Source organism: Chrysemys picta, chromosome 15 (genome assembly GCF_011386835.1).
Source record: "Chrysemys picta bellii isolate R12L10 chromosome 15, ASM1138683v2, whole genome shotgun sequence".
NCBI classification, from domain to species: Eukaryota; Metazoa; Chordata; order Testudines; family Emydidae; genus Chrysemys; species Chrysemys picta.
The window spans coordinates 13,063,514-13,085,868 of NC_088805.1; the positions used below are offsets into that span (position 1 = coordinate 13,063,514).

The window sequence follows — 22,355 nt, forward strand, 5'->3', positions numbered from 1 at the left end:
TCCAGGTTAACTGCTTGCAGATATTCTGGCCTGAAAAGTCTGCAGGGCAGACATACCAGGCTTTTTACACAGCCTGGTATGTGTCTGTGCGGGTGGCTTAAGGAACTGTGGGTACAATGTACATTCTAGATTTGTGTTTACATTTCAAATGGTTTGAATTTATTAGAATTCTGAAGGTACAAATCAAACCCATGAAAGTTGGTTTCTTATTCAATAAAGTGTGAAGGCATGATTTCTGTGGTCCATCTGTTAGACCAGCAAATGGTCCAAAATATTGTTGGATAGAGAGGCTTTCTTTTTCTTCATAATTGAGCACTGGCAACATTAATAGAAAATTTGATACTAGCTCTGTAATGAATTAAGTTTTTAACTGTGGCCTGTCCACACTAACCCCCCACTTCGAACTAAGGTACGCAAATTCAGCTACGTTAATAACGTAGCTGAATTCGAAGTACCTTAGTCCGAACTTACCGCGAGTCCAGACGCGGCAGGCAGGCTCCCCCGTCGATGCCGCGTACTCCTCTCGCCAAGCTGGAGTACCAGCGTCGACGGCGAGCACTTCCGGGATCGATCCCAGAAGATCGATTGCCTGCCGCCGAACCAGGAAGTAAGTGTAGACGTACCCTGTGAAACTGTTTCTCTAACTAACAATAGTTAAGAGGCTTTGTAATTCCTACAAGAAGAAATTCCTGGGCAAAGTTGAAAAGAATTACTAACTGTCATTATGAACATAATTACCAGAAGAGGAAGACTTTTCTGAAGCCATGGAATTGGAAGAAACCCAAGCCCTGGTAGATGTCTCCAGCAATTCAGCTAGAATTGCCAGGACCAGAAAAAGGATTTAAATAACTAATTAGGACTTGTGTAACTAGAATTCTAGCAAAGCTGCCATTGAGTTAGCGACTCACAATGCTATATAGTCAGACATTTAAAAATAACACTTTCCTTGATCCTTATCAAAACCTCTGACCAGCCATTGTATTTGTTCACAATGGAGATACAACTGCTGAGTATTTTTAAATACCTCAGAAGCTAGTGATTTTGAAATGTGAAGTTTTTTACCAAATGCAAATGCAGATGTAAAAATAGACTATTGAGAGCAGCTGTAGAAATGCCTACATGCAGTTAGCTCCAGTAAAATGGCAGTTTCCTCTCCTTTGACATTACAGTACATAACAGTACTAGAAAGAGGACTTTACAAGGTACCTGGAACTGGCTGACCAAAAACGATCTTAAAATTTAATCACTGCACATGCAGACACTTTCATAGGCTCAGGTACTTCCAAACTGTATTAAATCTTATAAGAGGAAATCGTATATTTCATAGGGAAAGTTTATTAGCAGTACATGCAGCATACACTGTGTGTTTTGTGTGGCAAATGGTCATTGTGTATAGAAATGTTAATGAGGGTAACATGAGGGGAAATTATTACAGTTGTTCCTTGACCATAGTGTTTTGACTACTCACAGCTTCTTTCATAAAGTGAACTCTATCACAATAATTGCCGCTTCTGTTTGAACTCTCTATTAAAAATGAATATTGGGAAGGTTTAAGAAATAGTCACAAAAAATAAGGAAGGTTTAAAAAACATATATTGAATTCTTTCCCTTCCTTTGTGGGAAAGGTGGTCATTTTTAATTTTGATCTTCTTTTTGTGACAGGACATCAATGAAATGGTGCGAACTGAGCGTCCAGACTGGCAGAATGTCATGCTGTATGTTACAGCAATTTACAAATACTTTGAAACTTGAAACCTTGTTAATCCAAAAGATTTGCAGAGTGGAATCATCACTAGCTGCCAGACAGAAACGTGACTGAAATGCTAATCCCAGATTCATTGAAATCTGGCAACGTTCATGTCCCTCAACCTTCAGTGATGCTATCATGGATTGTCTCAAACTATTTCAGCCAACAAACCTTGGAACACAGGTTAGAAGCAAGAACTTTTTACCAGTGTGCTAGGCATATCCCATGGTATTGAGTTATCCAAATTAATTACGTAGCCTAATAAGACTGGCCTTCTAGGAACTGCCTTTACATCCAGACTTCCTGAAGTTTTCGTATTTTCTTGAGAGACTGAGGTGTATAATGCTGTAGCATATACAAAATTGAATGTACAGCTAAAACTATGAGAAGGGAAAGGATGAAACAGCATCAAAATGGATTTTCTCTACTATCAGAAACCACAGAGTCTGGGTGAATATTCTACCCACTACATCCCAATACAGTAAAAATCTTAATAGTAACTGAAGTTATTGCCTTAATTATTTTTCTTCCTCTCTAATGTGCACAATATTCAAGGGAAAGGAGCTTTTATTCTGTCAGGCTTACTTGACTGCAGAGTGCTCTCAACACCTGGACAAACCTGGCACAGAAGAATTCTTCAGTGTAAAGCTCTGTTTAAGCCTACCTCTGACACACAGTAACGTGGCTTCCAACTTTATCTAATGGATTATAAGGACTAGCACATACAATTCCTGGCTTGAAGAGTATACTGTTCTTACATGGAGTTATATTTCATATAATTTTCTGTGCTTCCATTATAACTAATGAGATTAATCAAGAATTTATCCTTGTGGAACTTGTCTCTATCCTCTTCTTCCTTTGCCTGCATAGCACACGGAGAAATGCCGACCTTTCCTTTACAGCACTATAAGCATACAGTATCTCTGATTACAATGGTGGAATTATACCAGTGGGATATCTCCCTCTACAAAGAAGATAAATGTCAGTAATGGGATGTCCAGTTTTGCAGTGTTCCATGTACACTTTTCTTTGGATCTTGCAGATACTGGTCTGACTGAAAGAAAGCAAAACACGCTACGAAGAGAACTGCAGTGGGATTTATTTTTATGTAATCCTGTTCCAATCTGGAATATTGTATCACAAAGACTAATGCTCCTGAGGAAAGAATGAAAAGCTTTGGTCTGCTCAGATTGTATTCTCCTAAAATGCACCTCAGTTCATGTGGCAAAACTCTCTGGGCAAAAGAGCTCAAGCAAGTGCCTTAAATATCCTTGAGTTGGTAGACCCTGGAGCTCCAGGGCACTGTGCAAAACCGTAGGAACTCAGAAGGATTTCTAGTGGCAAACAGACATGTATTCTTAAAATGATTTTTGTAACCCTGTACTTGTTAAACCAAGGGAAGGCTTTCACCCTACCATTGTGTTCCTGCCTCTTACTTCCCTACATGGTTAGCAACAGTTAAGCCACAGGAAAGAGCCTCTCTTTAATGTTGAGCTGAAGCTTTCATTTAATGACCACCTTTATAAATACACTTAACCTACCAACAGCCCTGTTCGAAACAATGATTCTGTTATTCCTATTGTGTGCCTATAACTCTTATGGACAGTTTGAATGAATAGATGTTAACAGCTCAGTGAATGCAACTGTGCTTGGCAACTATTAGTGCTGTCAGGAATGAAAAAAACACTGATTCAGATCAAAACTGTATAGCCAGTCAGAATAGCTAGCGCCCTGAAGAATGTAACCAATCTGAAGAGGGGGCATTTCAGCATGCCTCTGGCATTTAAACAAACCTTGCACCTCTTAACTCCTATATTATAAAGCTCAACTAACTCTTAAATTCTGATCAGTGTCTGGACAAATGTCTTGAGTGATGGGGGCAGAGGGAAGGGTTTATTAAATGTCTGGTAAATAATCATTTAGTCCATAGAGAGGACAGTTGGAGAAGTTTCCAGAGAAGCTGTTTCTGGTGACTACTTCCTCTCTGATTGGGAGGCTAATGTTAGGCAAGTAGCTAAAAATTCTCAGGCTGTGAGTAAACAGGCTTGAAGATCCTCGGCAACCAAGAGAAAACGGTTGCAGAAGAGACTTCAAATAAAAAAATCTTCAAAAGATTTGAATAGAAAGAAGTGGGAAATGTACACTATCACTATCACAAACTGCTGAAATCCCATTTCTGCACATTTATGCTACGGGAGGCTGTTCTCTTTTCCTTATGAATTTAAGTTGTCTATTTACAGTTGCATCATTTTATTTATTACATTAAGATTGAAAAAAAATTATAATTAAAAAGATAGCACTCCTCCTTCTAAATTCACTAGTAACCTATTGCTTTAACATAGTTTGAGCCAAGGGCTAATTTTAGCTATTTTTTCTGCAAAGTGGTGTCTGAATTTTACTTGCCTGGAAATCTGTCATTAATTGTAATAATATTGATCATGTAAACATCCATAAAAAAGGAACTCCAGTTTTTTCAAATATATCTAATTAGGCAACATGACAGAAGCATTAAGAATCTGCAGAGATGGACGTTTTAAAATAATAAACACAGACCTTCATTAGAAATGAAGAAATCTACAGATTGCTTCTTGGCGCGATCTGTCTGTTTTGGTGGGTTTTGTTTTTGTTTGTTTTTTTGTTTTTGTTTTTTATCTGAAGTTTTCCTTGGTGTTGATGGTACACAAGTATTGGAGTCAGATCTGGAAAGAGGTATGAGGCTCCATAAAGAAATTTCCTAGAGACACATCTGAGCCTTTACAAATAAAATACTGTTCTTCTGACACAATGAAAGGATATTCAAGAAAGGGATGCAAGAAATAAAACAAACTGAACCCTGGTACACAGTAACAGAATGTTCAGAAAGGCGGAAACAACAAATCTCTCCTTTTGCTAATTGGAAGAATGACTTATGTAACCTTTCTGGATAGAAATAATACACTTCAGTATGGTTCCAAGTCATACTTCACCCTGAAAGGGCCAGTTCTGTTACACATTGTAGAGCGCAAGCTTCTTGCTGTTTGACTTGATTTTTTTTGTTCTGTTTAGTATATCTAAATGTACTCCAAATGCCAAACAATATATGGTAGATTTATTTTTATTGCATTTTAGTATGTGCCTTGCAAATGCCTGTGTTTTAGTAGGTCAGTGTTATTCATGTCCATCTCTATAAGAGGTGCACATAACCAAAACTGCTTGGACATGTTTATGCAGATTTGGCTCTATTGCTGTCTGGATAATGTTAAGTGAAACACATTCCACTGAATGTAAAGATGTCAGTATCCAGTCAGGTGTGTGTCAGATTTGTTTAATGTTCATAGTACATCAGCAGCGAACTGAATGAACAGTTGAAGCTTTTTCTTTACCTTCAAGTAGCATCAAAGGAGGAATAACTTATTTTTTAATATTCAGACAGACGGTCTCCAGAATTCTTTGATGTCCAGAGTAACAATAAAAAGGTGATGTGAGCCTTCAGAATCGATGATACAACTGATTGGGTTTTCAGGTATTTAATATGTTTAACTGAAAACATTTATCCATTAGTTTTGGCCATGTAACTCAGTGGACCTCATAATGACCTTTCACTACAGCAATACCTGCTAGAAATTCTAAGCAGAAGCTTCTAATTGAAACTGGAGCCATGGAGAGGCAACCCAGAATGCTGTATTAATAATTACATGATATCCTGCTTAAAGAATAAAATGTCATTCTTTGCCTTATTTATATTAAACATTGTTTCTGCCAGTTATATATTGCATTTATCAGAGAGCGATAGATGTCTTCAGATTAATAATATGTTGTCCCTACCTTTCTGTGCTCCCGAAAAGTCAGCCAACCTGCTTTGAGAGGTCTCTAACTTGCCAGGGCGATGAAACCAAATTCAGCTGTTACACGGGTGTAAATCCAAATGAACCCCATTGACTTCAGTAGTTATTCCTGTTTTACACCTATGAAGAGAGCAGAATTTTGCCCACTAAGTCTAATATGGTGATGCGCGCACAGCTGTGGTTTAAATAGTTGTAATAAAGATGTGCCTCAGGAGTTGTCAAAGTGACAGCAAAATCTCTATGGTGTTTCGTATTTGTTCCCTGTCAATGACCTCAACATCAAATCTCATCTGCCCCCGCCCCACCACTCATTCTACCTCTGACATTATCAACCATTTCAGACAATAAAGAACCTGGAAGTGACAGCAATTTTGTTGATCGTATGGAAGGTAGAACAGAATGTTTTATTGCTGCATCTCTAGTTTCTGTACAATTCTGACAAAGGTATAAAATGTTCTGACCATAAACTCTGCTTTAAACTAACAAATAGGAGCACATGCTTTTTCAAGATTTTGTTTTACCAGCTGTGTTCTGCTCATGGTTGTCTTAAGAGCACTGCTTGCCTGTCCATTGACAAGCTGACGTCCCTTTCACAGCTTGCTCCAAGAATGTCAAAACCGTAGTCCATTTCTGCCCTGATTCAATACACAGCCCCAAGTAAACTACCTGTGGAAAAGGGCATTATAGTCGTCATATATCTACACAAATTGCTTGCCCCTAAGTTTTTATGATCTTCCTAACTTGATGTGATCAATGATTTTTAACTTTGACTCTTTTTATTTCATGTCCCTCCAAACCACATTGTTGGCTACTGCTACAGTGCCTTGCCTCAGCTGAATGGCTAATGTATGAATCCCTGGGAAAGTGGACACCAACCTGAATTTTAAAGTAATTGTCATCTCTGTGCCCCAGAGATGACACCATTCATTGTGCTTCCTCTTGCCCGTTTACATTGATTGGCCAAATATAAGTCAGATCATTTCAGCTCTTCAATTGACACCTATTTCCCCCTCACATCAAGAAATGTAGTACATAGAGCTTACATCTCACTGTAATACTTGTCTGCTGCTTTTGCATTTAAATCCTTAACTCTTCAATAAATGAAAATACTGTTAGACATTTCTAATTTAATGGCCCCAATTAAAAAAGTGTATCTAATACTGAGTGTGCCCCTCAGTAGTTTTTCTGCTTGTTTCTCAACGAGAGTTCCTATGCTCAAAGGATGAGTTGCTTGCTGTAGTAGAAAGGGTTATGAACTGCTATGTTTAATTTAAAATAAAAAATCTGGTAGGGTTCAGCTGGGTTTGCTGGACATTTCTAAGAATTTATTCAGCTCTGTCTGCTCTTAATTTTATCCTGTAATAACTAGGTCAGTGTTGAGTACATTTGGTAACTGTCAAAAGGTCAATGTGCTCGGGTCTGGGAACATTTGACTAGTTCATTCTGGTGACTAAGTGATTTAAAAAATCTTTTTTTAAAATGTGATTTTGTATGAAGGGCTTGGCCATTAAGCAGAATACTGAAGTGAGTCTCTTATTGTGTATTCCATGCTTCCCAGCTTTTACAGTTGGAAGATCTTCAACTGTTTCAGCTTGACAGGATTACTCTCCTGGTCTGTGTGAATTAATTACCAGTATATGTAATTCTTTTCCTTCCACTAGAAGTTGTTTCCCTACACCTAAACTTGAATAATACTTAGCTATGGAAGCCCGGGTGCCTTTGCATTTTTCTCCAGTTTGAAGTGCTTTATTTTACACTTAAAAGGTTCCTGACCCTAACTGATACAGGGCTGTATCTGCCATTGAGTTGCATGCAGATTTCCTAGTGACTTCAATGAGAGTTCTGAGTGCAGAACAATAGTAGGACAAGTCGCTTACAGAATATTTTGTGGCACCCTTATTGTGGTTAAATTTATTTCCCATTGTCATCCCCATTTTCAGAGGTTTGTAGTGTGGCCAAAATCACTCAGTCTAGGCTGAAACTTGGTATATAAGCTCTCACCTGGGGAGTATCCTTCAGTTTAATAGTATTTTTGAAGAAATAGTTTGTATTTGTTATAGAAACTAAAGAAAATGTCATGGGTTTAGAATCGTTGTGCTTTTCTAATGCTTTTGAATTTTAAACTGAGAATTTTGCATATAGTGCTAGAATATGAACTGGACTTTTTGGAGGGAAAAGATTAAAAAATGACTCGCTGTGACTCCACTGTGGATAAGCAACATGTTAAGTTATGTGCATTTCCTCTTTCCAGTGAATAATATGTGTAATTTTAATCGTGTGCACTTCGTGTGTTTGTTTGGTAGCTAGAATGCCACAACAGACAGTTATTGCTGCATAAGAGCCCCAACAGTCTATCATATACACAGGTCACGAACCAAGATTTTAAAGGATAGACTGAATTGGCAACAAAGGAACAGTTAATGTTTGGTCAAAACTCCACTTCACAAAATCTCTCTCTCTCTGCTTCACTTCTTTCAGGTAAATATGTATTTACATTAAGGTGAATTTCAGGAAATGGGACATATGCATGACAACATACCCAAGTAACTTATACATGTAAAAAATACATAGTGTTTCATGAGTGTTTCCAAACTATTTTAAAATGTGTATCATTAAATATTCAGTTTGTTACAACCTATTCTTACTAGTTTAATGTAGATTTGCTTTTAAAATCTGCACCTCTTCCATGTTTCATCTGCTAAAGTTTGCTTGAACAAAAAAAAGCCTTTTTCCCATTGGTTAATACAAATGAAAAGTATGAAACTGCTAACTGGGATATGGAGCATTTCCCCTCTAGATTGCCAATTCAAATCCAACTTAGGCAATCATGACTATCTGAAGGTTGTTCGGTCAACATGAAATGAATTGGTGATCCAGTTAATAGTGGGCAGGTGTCAACATCAGGAAGTCACAGAATGACACTAATTTGCACCACCGAAAAGGATGGACACTGAACTGCCTTCTGACCCTTAGAAGTGGTACCTTCAATTCCAGTTTGAGGTAACTGGCAGAGCAGTGTGGGAAGCTTGTCCCATCCCCACCCACTCTACCCCCTGTGTTGAGAAAGAATAAGATAATTTTATTGCCATCTCCTTCAGTCTGGCATCACAAGCATTATATTTGCTTACAAAGTGGCCCACAACTTTGATAATGACACCACTGCTTGGAATATTATCACTTGGCATAACTGCTCTAGAGAGAATTGGAATGTTCCATAGCTTTTAACAGTCATGAAAACAGAAAACTGATTTTAAAAAGGCCTTTCCATGCCTTCTTCCTAAATTTTATTTATTTGTGTGCTTTTGAAACATGACTGATCACCCTAGCAGTGATTGGGTTGAATGAGGGTAACAGTTCTAGTTCTATGCAAAAAGCACTTTCCCTTCGTATTTAACCACACATTCTATTGATAAAACGGAAAAGGCTTCAAGAAATGTCTGAGCTTTAAGTGCATAGTTGTGTCATAGATTTGACTTTACAGTTTGAGTGGGGGTAAAATAGTATCTTTTCTCAGCTTCCCTTCCAGTTGGATCTGAGACTTGGAAGCAGAGGAGGAATCCAAAATTGTGTTTCAATTAGACTGAAGCTTGGTTCCAGTTTGAAAGGCAAAAATCAGTAATCAGTGGGACTTCCGAGGCTGGCAATCCGACTTTAAGTTAAAGCCTTTGGAGAAATAATGTGCTTTTAGTTTTGCAAGTTCCACAAAGGATCTGGGCATTTGCTTTATACAAAACAATGTATTCTGCATTTGTATTTAGTATATATGCCTTCAATTTGCCAATGTTACCATGTTTTCTTCTTAAGTTTGTGAAATAAAGATTTATAGATATTAAAATGTGTACTGTATTGACTGAGATGGGCCGTACTACAAACTGAGATCCGGTTAGCTTTTAGTACCATTCTGTCACCATTACTGACTTTCAGGAGCAATATTTAGAAGCAGTAGTTTACAGCGGTGTGTGTGGCATTCACGTAATACGTGGGGGGTGGGAAGGTGTAACTAATTCCTGATTTCTGTATGTGAATTTGTCTCCGAATTTTAGCACTAGCAGCACAACTTAAAGCACTTTATATACTATAGTGATGGGTATCCTTAGATATTGTGATGCAAGTGTATACTTGATGTATTGTCTTTACATTGGATTGTTCTGGTCTTGAATATTCAATTGATAGAGAATGGAATTGCTGTTTTTTCTTGTTATAGGCTATTGCTATTATCCATTCCTATCCTTGCTATGATCCTCTCCTCCCTAATGGGGATTAGTGTGGAGGTGTGATTATCTTAGGACACCTGCACAGAAGAAGATTCAGTGCTTTACAGAAACAAGGTGGGTGAGGTGATATCTTCTATTGGACCCACTTCTGTTGGTGAGAGACAAGCTTTTGAACTTACACAGAGCTCTTCTTCAGCCTGTCTCACCAACAGCAGTTGGTTCAATAAAAGATATTACCTGTTCCACCTTGTCTCTAATATCCTGGGACCAACAAGGCTACGAAAACACTGCATTGTTTTACAGATTTTGCTATAGAGGAGTGTCATTGCACAGCTGTATGCAAAAAGATTACAATAGCTAAAGATAAGATTGAAATTTATAAAATTGGTTGGGCAAAAAATTTTTTGTTAAGGGATGTTGTTGAGTCTGGGGCTAATTAAGTGTGGTCAGTGCTTGGATAACGTGGTGATAAGGTGTATTAGAAATGCATGTTAGATATTCTCTACCATGAAAAACAAACACGTGGCTTAATGTGATGTGGAGAAGTGCAGCCTGGAGTGTATAATATGTTTTAAGATGGATTCAAACAGAAATCGGTTCACTTTTCCAAGTCCCCAGATTTGCTTTTTTAGAGAGAAGTAAAATTTAGTACCTGCACGGGTTGATTGACCACGTTCCTGCATTTTTTTTGTTGAACTATAGGCATTCTTTTCTCTATGCTTAAATTTTCATAGCGGATCTGAGCTCTGTTTTTTTTAAGATTGGCTTGTTTTATTATTAAATGCTTATATTGTGGAGCACCAAAAGGACATAACCAGTTCTGCTGGGCCCTGTACAAACATAGATGACAATTCCTATCCCCAAGATCTTCCAGTATACAAGACAAGATATAATAGGTGAATGAGACAAATAAGCAGACTAGGGTGGGTAGTGTGACCATAAGATCAGTTGTTTAAATGACATTAGTGTTCACTACCACATAAATGCAGGGACCAAATTTTTTAATTTACTACTGTAAATGGATGGTCATTGTGAAGGAGGCAAACTGTTAGAACTGTATTTTAAAATCATGTTCTAGCCTAGACCTAAGCAAACTCACTCCAGTTGAAACCATAGGCTGGAACATGATTTGGCCTCATTCATACTAGCTGATAACTGAGTTGCTGTTTTATCGGGAACATGTATAAACAGCTGAAGTTTGGCTCAATTGTTCCAAGGTTTGTAGGTGCTGGGATTTAGGGGTTTGGTTGGGCCCATCTTTACTGCAAATGTGGTTCCCAATTTGTGTATAGACCAATATAGATGGATATTTGGAGTCCCATCTGATTCCCCTTGGAGTTAGAGGAAAGGCTGGCTCAGGGCTTTTCTAAACTACCGCTTAAATTGAGGTAACGTATGTCATTCAGGGTTGTGAAAAAACTACCACTTTATGTCGGTGGGAGATGCTCTAGCATAGCTCCCTCCTCTCATTGAGGTGGGGTAATTACGTTAATAGGAGAGCGCTCTCCCGTCGACGTAGCGTGTCTTCACCAGACGCACTGCAGTGGCACTGATGTAGCGCAGTAGTGAAGACAAGCCCTCAGTGAGTCAGAGCGGGCCCCTACTGGGTGCTTTCTAACTGTCCCACAATTCATAAGTATGCTTTTGTTATGGCTCAGTAATTTTACTCACAGCAAGTGCATCTTGCCTCCGTTTTACTGTAATAGTGGCTGTCCCTGAACTTGCAAGTAGAGCGAGTTGGAAAAAAAAATCTGATATGGAAAATGTCAATATTTTTCAGTTTTCAAAATAGAATAGCTCTTCACAATTTTTCACACCTTTTTTGTTTTCAGAATAAGAAATTTAGAACAAAAAAATAAATGGGCTTTTAAAAAAAAATTTCAAAACCATCACACAACAAAACTGATCAGTCAAAAGTTCATCATGAACAATCCCAAAGGAATGTGGCTTGGCCGCCACTTGGATCGATCTGTGGCCTAGGTCCCTATGCGGGAGGGGAGGGGTCTACCTGTATATTCAATTAATGTTCATTCTTGGCGATCTTCAGTCACAAGTTACATAAATAAGAAAAAAAGGGAATAAAGGTGGAGCAGGGCAAAAAAAAAGTCAACTTCTTGTGTTGACTGGGTAGTTTAGTTTCATGGTGAGATTAAATCGTGAATTTTATTTAAAAAATCTATTTTGAAAAAACAAAGCAATAAGTAAAATGTGGGAAAGGCTTTTTGACAGCTTGTTGCAAACTTTAGGTCAAATCTTTTTCGAAAAAAACTTTTCGTTCAAAATTTTTTAGCCAGGTCTGCTTGTCGTTTCACTAGTACAGTGACATCAAAATTAATAATGATGATAATAAAAATTTAATAAATACCCTTGTGTACAAGATTATGCTGGGCTGACCAAATTGTGAGGACACACTTCCTGTCATTGTCTTGGGTATCAGTTTGTGTTTCTGGAACAACAGAAGATCATAACGAGGTACCAACCTGTATGTAACTTCTCAAACAGCCACATCTGCAGGCTTACATATTTCGGGGAGGGCAGGCAGCTGAGGAAAGGAACACAAACATGCCTCCATCAACCTTAAAAATGTCAGAGTAGCCAAATCTGAATGAAGGGCTTTGTAAGGGGGAATAAGCTGAGTATGCAAGATGGATGAAATGGAGGTCCTTAAGCGCTCCAATTTATTTTAAACCAGGGATCAGTAGCACAATGTGTTAATACACAAGCTATCAACTTGGACATGAATTCCTGTCTTCTATCAGAAGTAAGATGTTGGGCTGTCTCAGCCTGGTCCCTAGTTGATGTTTATCAACGTAACAAAACCAGTCTCAGCTGTGGCATAGTTGGAGGGCCAGGACAGAAATAGCAAGTTGACTGCACATAAAGAGTGAGGTACGTTGATACGCTGAAAACTTGCACATCACATCCTTTGCCTAGCTCCAGCCAGTGTTTCTATTCTTTTTTTTCTTTGCGCATATTAGATAAAATAAGTGTTTTAAATATAGTTTTGTTCCTGAACAAAGATCTGGTGGATTCCAATCCAAGATGAAGACAGAGGGCAAGCTTTCATTTAAAAAAAAAAAAAAAAGTCTGTAAACATTTTGGTATTTTTATTTATTTTAAAACTGTTTTAATTTCAGTTCACTTAAGCAATTGTGATGCTAGGATGAAGTATTATTGAAATCTCTTACCACTAATGCCAGGTGAAAGGTCTGCAATAGGAAACAAAAAACAAGAAATTTCAACAATACTTTTCTCTGTTATATTTTGGGGGTGGACATTATTTTAGTGGTGGTGGGAATTAAGTTTTGTGATTAGATTAGGATTTGTATATAGGAACCAGTTTAACAAAGCTTTCTACTAAATCCTTATTAAAGGAGGAGCTCTCAATTAAATCTTGATCAAAGGCGCAGATAGTTTAATGTATTATATTGTATATGTCTTGGGCTCTGATCCGGCCAGTAGCTCTACAAATAGGGTTCCTTGCAGGATCAGAGCCTTAGTTTGTTATGAAAACTGACTTTCTTCCCTGGGTAGAAAGGGTTATTCCCAACACTTCCTTGCCATTGCATTGTAACTTAGTCTAACCTCTTGTAGCTCTCTCCCCGGTGCACTGCTTAATTTATGTTTCCAACGGTATCTTCATGTAGGCCCAGCATATGATTTCTGCCTGGTTTCACCATTCTACTCCCCACATCTTAAATTGATTTTTATTTTGTCTTTTTGTTTCCAGTCCAAAGTGGAATATGATACAAAATTTCTCCTTTAATTAGACTGTGAAAGGAAGTGGCCATGTCTGGAGGGCTCTTAAACTGTCCATGTAAACTAGGGCTTGCTATGTGAACCATATACTAAAAAGGGGAAATCTACTGATTTATAATCCCAGTGCCCCGTCTTGTTAAAGATCAGAAGAGTGTTTATTTCCAGCTGAATGGCTTTGTTTTCTTCATTTCTTTTCTCACAAATAAATTCATTCTAAAACTTGTCCCCCAGATGTCCTTGCTTATAAAAGTCCCTGGTTTCCATTCAGACTTCCAAAAACGAAGCTAAAGAGCAACTTGATGCCACTAGTCTAGTCCAAGTTAATAAGGTTTTTATTTGCTCTTATACCTTCAATTGCCATCCTGGTCACTATGGTTTAATTAAATTCTGTTTATAGAACTTAATTTCTGCATATGAAATAGATTTTTTTTAAATGGTCTCCATCTTATTTTTCTGAAATCTTATTCCTTCCATCTTCAGGGTGTCCTATCTTCAGAGGCCTCCTTAATCGCCTTACAAAACTAAAATTAAACAAACCAGTGGGGTGTATATCTAAATTGCCCAACTAGAATTTTGTACTGAATAGATATTGTGGAGAAATATTTGTGCTTCTATACATTGCTGTGGATAGCTCATTCCCCAGTTGTTTATGCCTCCTTTTTGCAAGTAATGTTAGGCTCTCTTGACACCAGAAGACTGAAAGTTAAGCCTTCTAAAATGAAAAAAAATCGAGTCCTGAGAGTCTGGAGACAGCTTCACAAGGCTGTTGACAAGATCATATTTTTCAATAATAAATAATCTGCAGTGCACTAAAACTTTTTCCTACTCCTGGCTCCCTTCCCTCCCCCCCAGTGTAGACCAGCCCTTTGTGACAGAGGACGCTGTAAACCTTACAAGCCATGCAGGAATGGACTAAATTTCTTTCCAGTTTTCTTGCTCCTTTCATCAGACATCTTCTCCAACATGTGGCTCTTCTTTTCATTCTCTACCCAAAGTGGATCTTCCTGCACCATGACGGACCACATCCAAGCCACGCACATTTATGGAGATGCAGCAAGTGGATGCATGCATAATGCACACTCTGGAAGTGTGTATAATACGCAAATCTTAAATGCATTTATCGGTGTTGGATATGTAGCTATCAAAATGAGGTTTTGTATAAATGCTTTCTGAACTGCCTCAAAAAGTAGTGAAAGGCACTTCTTTTGTTAAGCATGCCAGGAGCAGTGAATTTTGTCTCAGAGATACGATGAACTAAGAAAGTGACAGGAAAATATTTGGAATATGAACAACACAGATCATTAAAAAAACCTCATCACATAATGAGTTTTGGGGGATATTTGGCACAAATTCTCCACAAAAATTCTACCCTAGGATGAGATGTGAAATCTGAAATTTCAGGTGGATTGGTTTGGTTTTGGGGAAGCCTGGGGGAAGGTGGCCTTATAACAAGAAATGTACTCATTCTTCCAAAGGGAAGGTAAAATCTCTTAAAAGTTTTTAATCAATCTTTTGAAACTTCCTGCATTCTTCTGTCCATTGCCACTCCACCTGCAATGACCCCCAATAGTAAGCTCCCACTGCCCCCCACTTACAGAGATGCTCCTGGACCTCCCCTGCATTTCTCGCCCACTTCTACTGGCTCCCCTGCACAAACACATTCTGCTTTTTGTCCCGCCCCCTCCTGCATTTCTTTTGTTAGGTTTGTGTTACGCTATCCTTTCAGATATACCCCAGTCTGCTACTGCTTCTTCATTGTACTCCCCAATGTGTTCCCCATCACTCACCCTTGTAAGTATGCCTGGGGAGTCCCTTAAATCATCTGTGGCAAGGACTTTTCCCCTCATTTCCCATCAACCAGGAGAAAGCCTCATTTAAAAATATTCTGGAATAAAAGTTAGGAGATGCAGGATTTTGCTCTTCTCTCTTTCTGATATTCAGGATTTGAACATTACAGTAAATACTTGTAAGTAATGTTGGGTCAACTGTTTAAAACTTAAGTGAGACTATCGAATAAGAAGTAGGTCCTTAAGTTACATATACAAAATGCTTGGAGGAGTGCTTAACACAGGCTTTTGTGTTGCACAACATGGCTATAGTGACAAACCACCCAAAGGAAATTGTCTAAGTCTAAAGACTTAGACATTCATAGAAGCCATTTAAGACTAGGATAAAAGATGACCATATTTACATAATCTATTACAAACGAAGAGTGTAAGCCAGGGTCCAGGAGGACATCAGACATTTTGTTGCAGATGTTCTCAAACAAGAATTCCCAAACACTGAGCCATCTCACTGTATCTATCCTACCCTATACCTCATGGCTTAGGCATTGGGGAGAAGATTTTCTAAAGCCCCTAAATCACTTAGGCATTTCTGAAAATCCCATGCCTGGTGTTAAGGTTTCTCCTCAGCTATTTTGTTACTTAATTTTTCCTACTGCCCTCTGGCACGTAGTCAATTGGAAAGATGTTGTTCAACAGTAAGTTTAGGTGCTGTTTGTGTACTATTAATAGAAAACTAGTTTGAAGCATGAATTACCATATGCGTGTCACGGAGCAATAATTGTTTGTGCTCTCACAGTACACAGAATTCACTTTTGCACAATAATAGCTGTTGAAGTTGCAGTGCCCCAGCAGGATGATGTTAGCAAGGATCAGTTTTTTTCATACACACTATTTCCATTTTGTTTTCAAGAGCAATGAGAGGGCACCACTTATTAACTAGGATAAGTTCAACATTATGACTGGCGCTTGGCAACACAAATTCATAGACACAGAAGACAAAACAAAGCCACCCACCTTAACTATTGACCTCCTATCCCACTAGGGATGATTGTGGTCTCCAAATACTGGGAATGTTGATGCGAGATGATGGAATTTTATTAGTTCATAAAGTTTTAGTGTCTGGGCAGCTTGTTCCAACATATTATCATCACCCCTTGCCAGCAACAACACTGCCTCAGACCACCCCCAATGTGTTTTATTTTGTTTTCTGGCCTGAGTCCGTAACTCAGCTTTCACCATTTCCAAGAAAAGAACAAAGTCTGATTTTCAGAAACTCTGTGCACCCAACACCTTTGACTTAAGTTAATTGGAGCTGTGGGTACTCAGTACCTCTGAGAATCAGATCCTACAGTGGGATGTGCCTGGCTCTTTGTGGCCCCCTGTTGAAGGCCCTGCAGTCCTACTACATCCATCCTGGAAAGGAGCAGCAAAGGTTGGTCCTCCAGGTCTGGCTATTTCCATGAGGTGCCTCTAGGAAATGAGACCCCAGCTGGCTCAGCAGGGCCTGAGCAGGTCAGTTCTTGGCTGGGACCAGAGGGTGGAAAAGGGTTCTCCTCTCTGGCCAAAGGAGCTTGATAGCTGCATTTACTGGGGGAGAGAGGACCTGAGAAGTGTAACCCTAAGGTAACAGGTCAAAGGAAAGGGAGCAGGAGATAAGATACCCAGGGAAAACAGCAGCAATTAATTCAAGGAGGGAGTGTGTGGCTGCTGTGGATAGGATCCCTGGGCTGGAACCAGGACCATTGGGTGGGCCCGGGTTCCTCCACTGGCAAAGGAGCCTAAGCCCTGAAAAGGGGACAAGGCTCTTTGGGAAGCCCAAGCTAAGGGCTGAATTTACAGGGCTCGGAGAGGGATGAATACCCTGGTGAGGGCAGACAATTTGTTGAACTCTCTTTCCCCAGAAGGGGTTCATTCATTTTTTTACTGACACACCTGGCTGGAGGGCTGAGCCACTGAAAAACAACCTAGCAAGATTGGCAACCTATAGGGGGAGCCAGGGGTACCTGGATTAGGTGCCATAAGTGCATACAGAGCAACTTAATTACCTGGGGTCCACACGGCGCGGGATCAACGGCCGCGGCTCCCCCGTCGACTGCGCTACCGCCGCTCGCTCTGGTGGAGTTCCGGAGTTGACGGTGAGCGCGTTCGGGGATCGATATATCGTGTCTTAACGAGACGCGATATATCAATCCTGGATAAATCGATTGCTACCCGCCGATACGGGTACCCAAAGCAACTCTAAAACACCCTGGTCCTATCTCTGATACAGCATGATTACAGTGAGAAGCTTGTTTTGGTCACTGATGTATATGAGACTCCAGACTGTAATGGAATGCTAAACTCTATTATACTGTTCAGCCATGAAGAAGGGAGGACAGCAGACGTACTGAACTTCAAAGACGGTATGATAGTAGAAATTTTGTAAATGGTTGAAATGAAGAACTTATGGGGGGGGATGGAATGGAATGCTAAACTGTATTCTACTGTTGGCCACTGGGTGGTGCTGTGTCACATACCTTATTTAACCTAACTTAGACATACCTGGCAGAGCATTAAAGGATCTTAGACTGAACACCTCTAGTGTGCATCTCTTTGAGATGGTAGCTCTATGGCCAGTCCATATTTGATACAGAAGCCTGATCTTCTAACAGAACCCTTGCAGCCTACCATGTACAAGTTGTATGTGACATAGACCACGACCATTCAGTCCTTTGCCATTGTTGAACCTTGCAATTGTAATATGAATACCTCTCCACTAGAAGCTGGATGTCAGAGCAAACTTTACCCAGAGCTGAGTTAGCTTGGTGGTTTAACTAGCAGGTTCACTTCCTGTGTCGACTAATATCTCTAACCGCTAGATAGCTCTGATACCTTTAGTCAGGCAGAAGGTTATGTTAAGGCACAAACAGAAGTGTTTATCAATGCCACAAATATCTCTGGATCCACAGATGCAAGTCTGTTTATCAAAAGCACTATTCTGTTCAAGATGAGCTGAGTGATCACACTTTCAGTAGGAGTCTATGCTCACTCCCATCTCACAGCAACTTCAACATTTTGCAAAAAGAGCTCGGAAGCGTGGGGGTTTTTTTCCACCACCTTGCAGACGGAGTATCTGGAGTGATGCAACTTTGTCTGGCCGGAAGTAGCTGTTTTCTTATTGGAAAAAGTAGTACAAAATAATATAACAACTTACCCGAGCAAGACATTGTTATTGGTGCATCAACTAAGCTAGGGTTACCATATTTTAATTTTTAAAAAGGAGGACACTCCATGGGTCCCCGGCCCTGCCCCAACTCCGCCCCCTCCCCTGAATGCTCCGTCCCCTGCTCCTCCCCCTCCCCTGCTTCCCACGAATCAAATGTTCGTGGGAAGCCTGAAACAGGGAGGCAGCAGGTAAGCTGGGGCGGGGTGCGGTGCAGCGCAGCTCAGTCCGGCCCCCCTGGCCGAGCGGCTCCCTTCGGTGGCCGGCCGGCTCAGGCCAAGAGCCTCTGGCCCCGGCGTCTCCCGGCCAAGTGCCCGCACCCCCAGCCGAGCACCGCGCCGGCCCCCAGCACTGTGCCGACCCCCCGGCCCCAGCCCCGGCCGAGCACCACGCCAACCCCGGCCCACCACTGCGCCGGCCCCAGCCACGGCCGAGCACTGTGCCGACCCCGGCCCTGGCCCCTGGCCCCCAGGGCGGCCCAGCACCGCGCCGGCACCACGCCCCTGATCCCAGCCCCTGCCAAGCACTGCGCCGGCCCCCGGCCCTGCACCGCCGGGCCCTACCTCCCTATTTTCCCGGACATGTCCGGCTTTTTGGGATTTCCCCCCAGACGGGGATTTGAGGCCCAAAAAGCCAGACATGTCCGGGAAAATCCAGACGTATGGTAACCCTAACTAAGCAGAGAGTACATCATAGAGAGTAGTTTGCATGGCACATTTCAAAGGTCAGTGTTTCTTTATACAGAGTTCACTGCTGTCTTGGAGGGAAACTTCTTCAAGATTCATGTTACACTGGTTTCCTCCAAACTTTAGTACTTTGGGTCAGTTGTTATGGCTGAAAGGTCTCTATTGTGATTTAAGAGTAGTGAGTAGGTTAACTAACATTTTATTCTAGAGTTATTATTCTTTTAGTTTTAGAGAGTAGAGTATCTTGAACTAAAAAATGAAGGTGTAACTGCTTGTGATCTAAATCCATTTTCTATGTTCAATCAGAACATAGTGCCTACCCCAGGAACATGCACGGGCATACACACACCAATTTCCCAAAGCTTAAAACAATGATGGGCAAAATTGAGGGAGAGTAAATATTTAAACAAAAAAATGTGAAGGATAACTCAGTTATTTAAGAATGCTTTATTAGATGCTCAGGAAAACACAATTCTGTAGTCACAGAGGAAGGCTTCTTTGCTGTAAAAGCTATCCTGATTTAAGAAGGCAAGTGAAGAAAACAATATAAAAATTACAAATGGGGATGCTGATAGCAATTAATACCTATCTGCAGTGAGGAAATGCAGACACTTGATAAAAGAAGCTTATGGTCGATAGGGCTTAAGGGCTTCTTTAAATATATTGAGAACAAAGTCCTAACCATGGGATAGGTCTAGACAAGGATGATAAAATTAACAATCAGAAAAAGCAGAAATATTCAACAAATATTTCTTCTGTATTCAGAAAGAAACAAGAGAATCATATCTTAGTGATAATGAAATACTTTCTATTCCAGCAATAACTAAGAGGATGTTAAGCAGCAACTATTAAACCCTTGAATCTGTGGGGCTAGATAACTTGTGCCCAAGAGTATTAAAAGAATTGGATGATGAGCTGTCTGGACCATTGCTGTTGATTTTTAACAGACATTGCAACACTGGGGAAGTTCCAGAGGTCTGGAAAAAGCCAATGCCCCACTATTTAAAAAGGGATAAAGGGGATGATGTGACAATCTATAGACCAGTTAGTCTGAGAACGATCCCAGGTAAAATCATGAAAAGGCCAATATGGGATGCAAATAGTAAATAATTAAAAGATGTAGCATAATTTATGCCAATCAAGATGGTTTCATGGAAAATAGGTCTTGTCAAACAAATTTATTGTTGGTTCTTGAGGAGATCACAGGCTTGGCTGCTAAAGGTAACTGTTGACATAATAGACCTAGACTTTTGTAAGGCATTTGACTTAGTTCTGCATGAGATTCTGATAAAAAAAAAAAATAACACCGTTCAAAATCAATGTAGCCACTAGTAAATGGATATTGCTAGATTACAAAAAACAATTGTAAATGGGGAATAGTCATCCAATGGAGGTGTTTTTAGTGCAGTCTCCAGGGACCTGTTCTCAGCTCAATGCTGTTCAAGATCTTTATCAATTATCTAATAAAACTTGCGAATCACACACAAGTTTGTGGAGTGGTAATCATTGAGACAGGTCAGTTATATAGATCAACCTGGATTGCTTGGTAAAATGGGCTTATTTGAACGTGTGTTTTAATACAGGCAGGTCCTATATTTAGGAACAAAGAATGTAAGTCACACAAGATGAGGAACTGCATCCTGGAAAGCAGCAACGGAAAAGGACTTGGAGTCATTGTGGATAAAGAGTTGAATATGAGCTCCCAGTGGAAAGTGGAAAGAAGGCAAAGAGGATACCAGCAGAGCCAGCACCAATGACTTTGATACCAACCTATCAATGTGGGTGAAGTTCCCAGTGCCAAAAACGCTGGTGCCGAAGACCCTCCCCCTCCCCCAGCCATACTGGCACTCCAGGCAGCAAAGCTGGCACCTGTGCCGCATAAAGGTGACACTGAATCACTGAGCCAGACAGAGCTGCAGCATGAAGGAAAGTCTCAAAAAGAAGACATAAAACATCACTTCTCCAAGGACAGAGCCTCCAAGTCCTGGATCAGAACTGGAGAGCCACAGGAGTGAGAAACCTGACACTTTCTAAAGGGCAGGCCATCTCTTCAGAGAGGATATTGAAATGGGTAACGCAATGTATCTTGCTATGTTATCAGCTGGCTGATCTATCTCTCTCTCATCCAACATTAGCAGAGTGAGCCTTAGAGCTCAAGTGGCATCCTCTGCCTGCTTCAGGAATGTGCCCAGATCAGAAATCTGCCAAGCTGCGACCCACTGACCTTTGGCAAGCATTACACTTGGGGCTGAGCAGCCAAGTCCGGGAGAGCAGTACTACAATTGTTCAGCTGATGCAGATGGCACTCCTCATCCCAGGACCCATCCTCCATCCCCTCTTTCAGAATCCTCAGCAACATTGACTTGCAATGGTGAGGGAATTGAGGCCTGGTCTACACCTAAAACAAATCCACCTACTACACCTGACGGTTACTGTAGGGTGAGCAACCATTTTTTCCTGATAATTCTACTGTAAAGAACAAGCAGGAACAGAGAGAGAGAGAGACAACCTTTCATACCTTCTTTATCTATCATAAAGCAGCAAAAACACTTGAACCTAATTTTCAAGGGCTTTAAACTAGGTTCACCGGGGGAAGGAGACCAAAGCCCTGAGGTAAGTGGGGAAATGGGATCCTGGGAGGAAGCACAAGCAGGAGAGTGCAAGAGGGGAGGACTCCTGTCTCATGCTGAGAAAGAGGGACGATGGATGAGTTATCTTAAGTGCCTATACACAAATGCAAGAAGCCTGGGAAACAAGCAGGGAGAACTGGAAGTCCTGGCACAGTCAGGGAACTATGATGTGATTGGAATAACAGAGACCTGGTGGGATAACTCACATGACTGGAGTACTGTCATGGATGGATATAAACTGTTCAGGAAGGACAGGCAGGGCAGAAAAGGTGGGGGAGTTGCATTGTATGTAAGAGAGGAGTATGACTGCTCAGAGCTCCGGTATGAAACTGCAGAAAAACCTGAGAGTCTCTGGATAAAGTTGAGAAGTGTGAGCAACAAGGGTGATGTCGTGGTTGGAGTCTGCTATAGACCACCAGACCAGGGGGATGAGGTGGACGAGGCTTTCTTCTGGCAACTAGCAGAAGCTGCTAGATCGCAGGCCCTGGTTCTCATGGGAGACTTTA

The 22,355-nt window shown here is 40.5% G+C and overlaps 2 protein-coding genes across 6 annotated transcripts in view; both read left to right on the forward strand.

The window, feature by feature from the left end:
* The window catches only part of SPECC1L (sperm antigen with calponin homology and coiled-coil domains 1 like), a 108,113-nt gene extending 98,707 nt beyond the window's left edge, over positions 1-9,406 (forward strand). For 4 of the 5 annotated variants that reach the window (XM_005288605.5, XM_065567923.1, XM_065567924.1 and 1 more), the window contains one exon: positions 1,663-9,406. In XM_005288605.5, coding sequence (XP_005288662.1) covers positions 1,663-1,752 — 90 coding nt within the window. In that variant the 3' untranslated portion in view covers positions 1,753-9,406. The remainder of the gene's footprint in view (positions 1-1,662) is intronic. The other variant, XR_006172490.2, reaches the window with a different exon arrangement.
* The window catches only part of ADORA2A (adenosine A2a receptor), a 57,106-nt gene continuing 42,666 nt past the window's right edge, over positions 7,916-22,355 (forward strand). The window contains exon 1 of the mRNA XM_065567925.1: positions 7,916-8,049. The gene's annotated coding sequence lies outside the window, so the exon portion shown is untranslated. The remainder of the gene's footprint in view (positions 8,050-22,355) is intronic.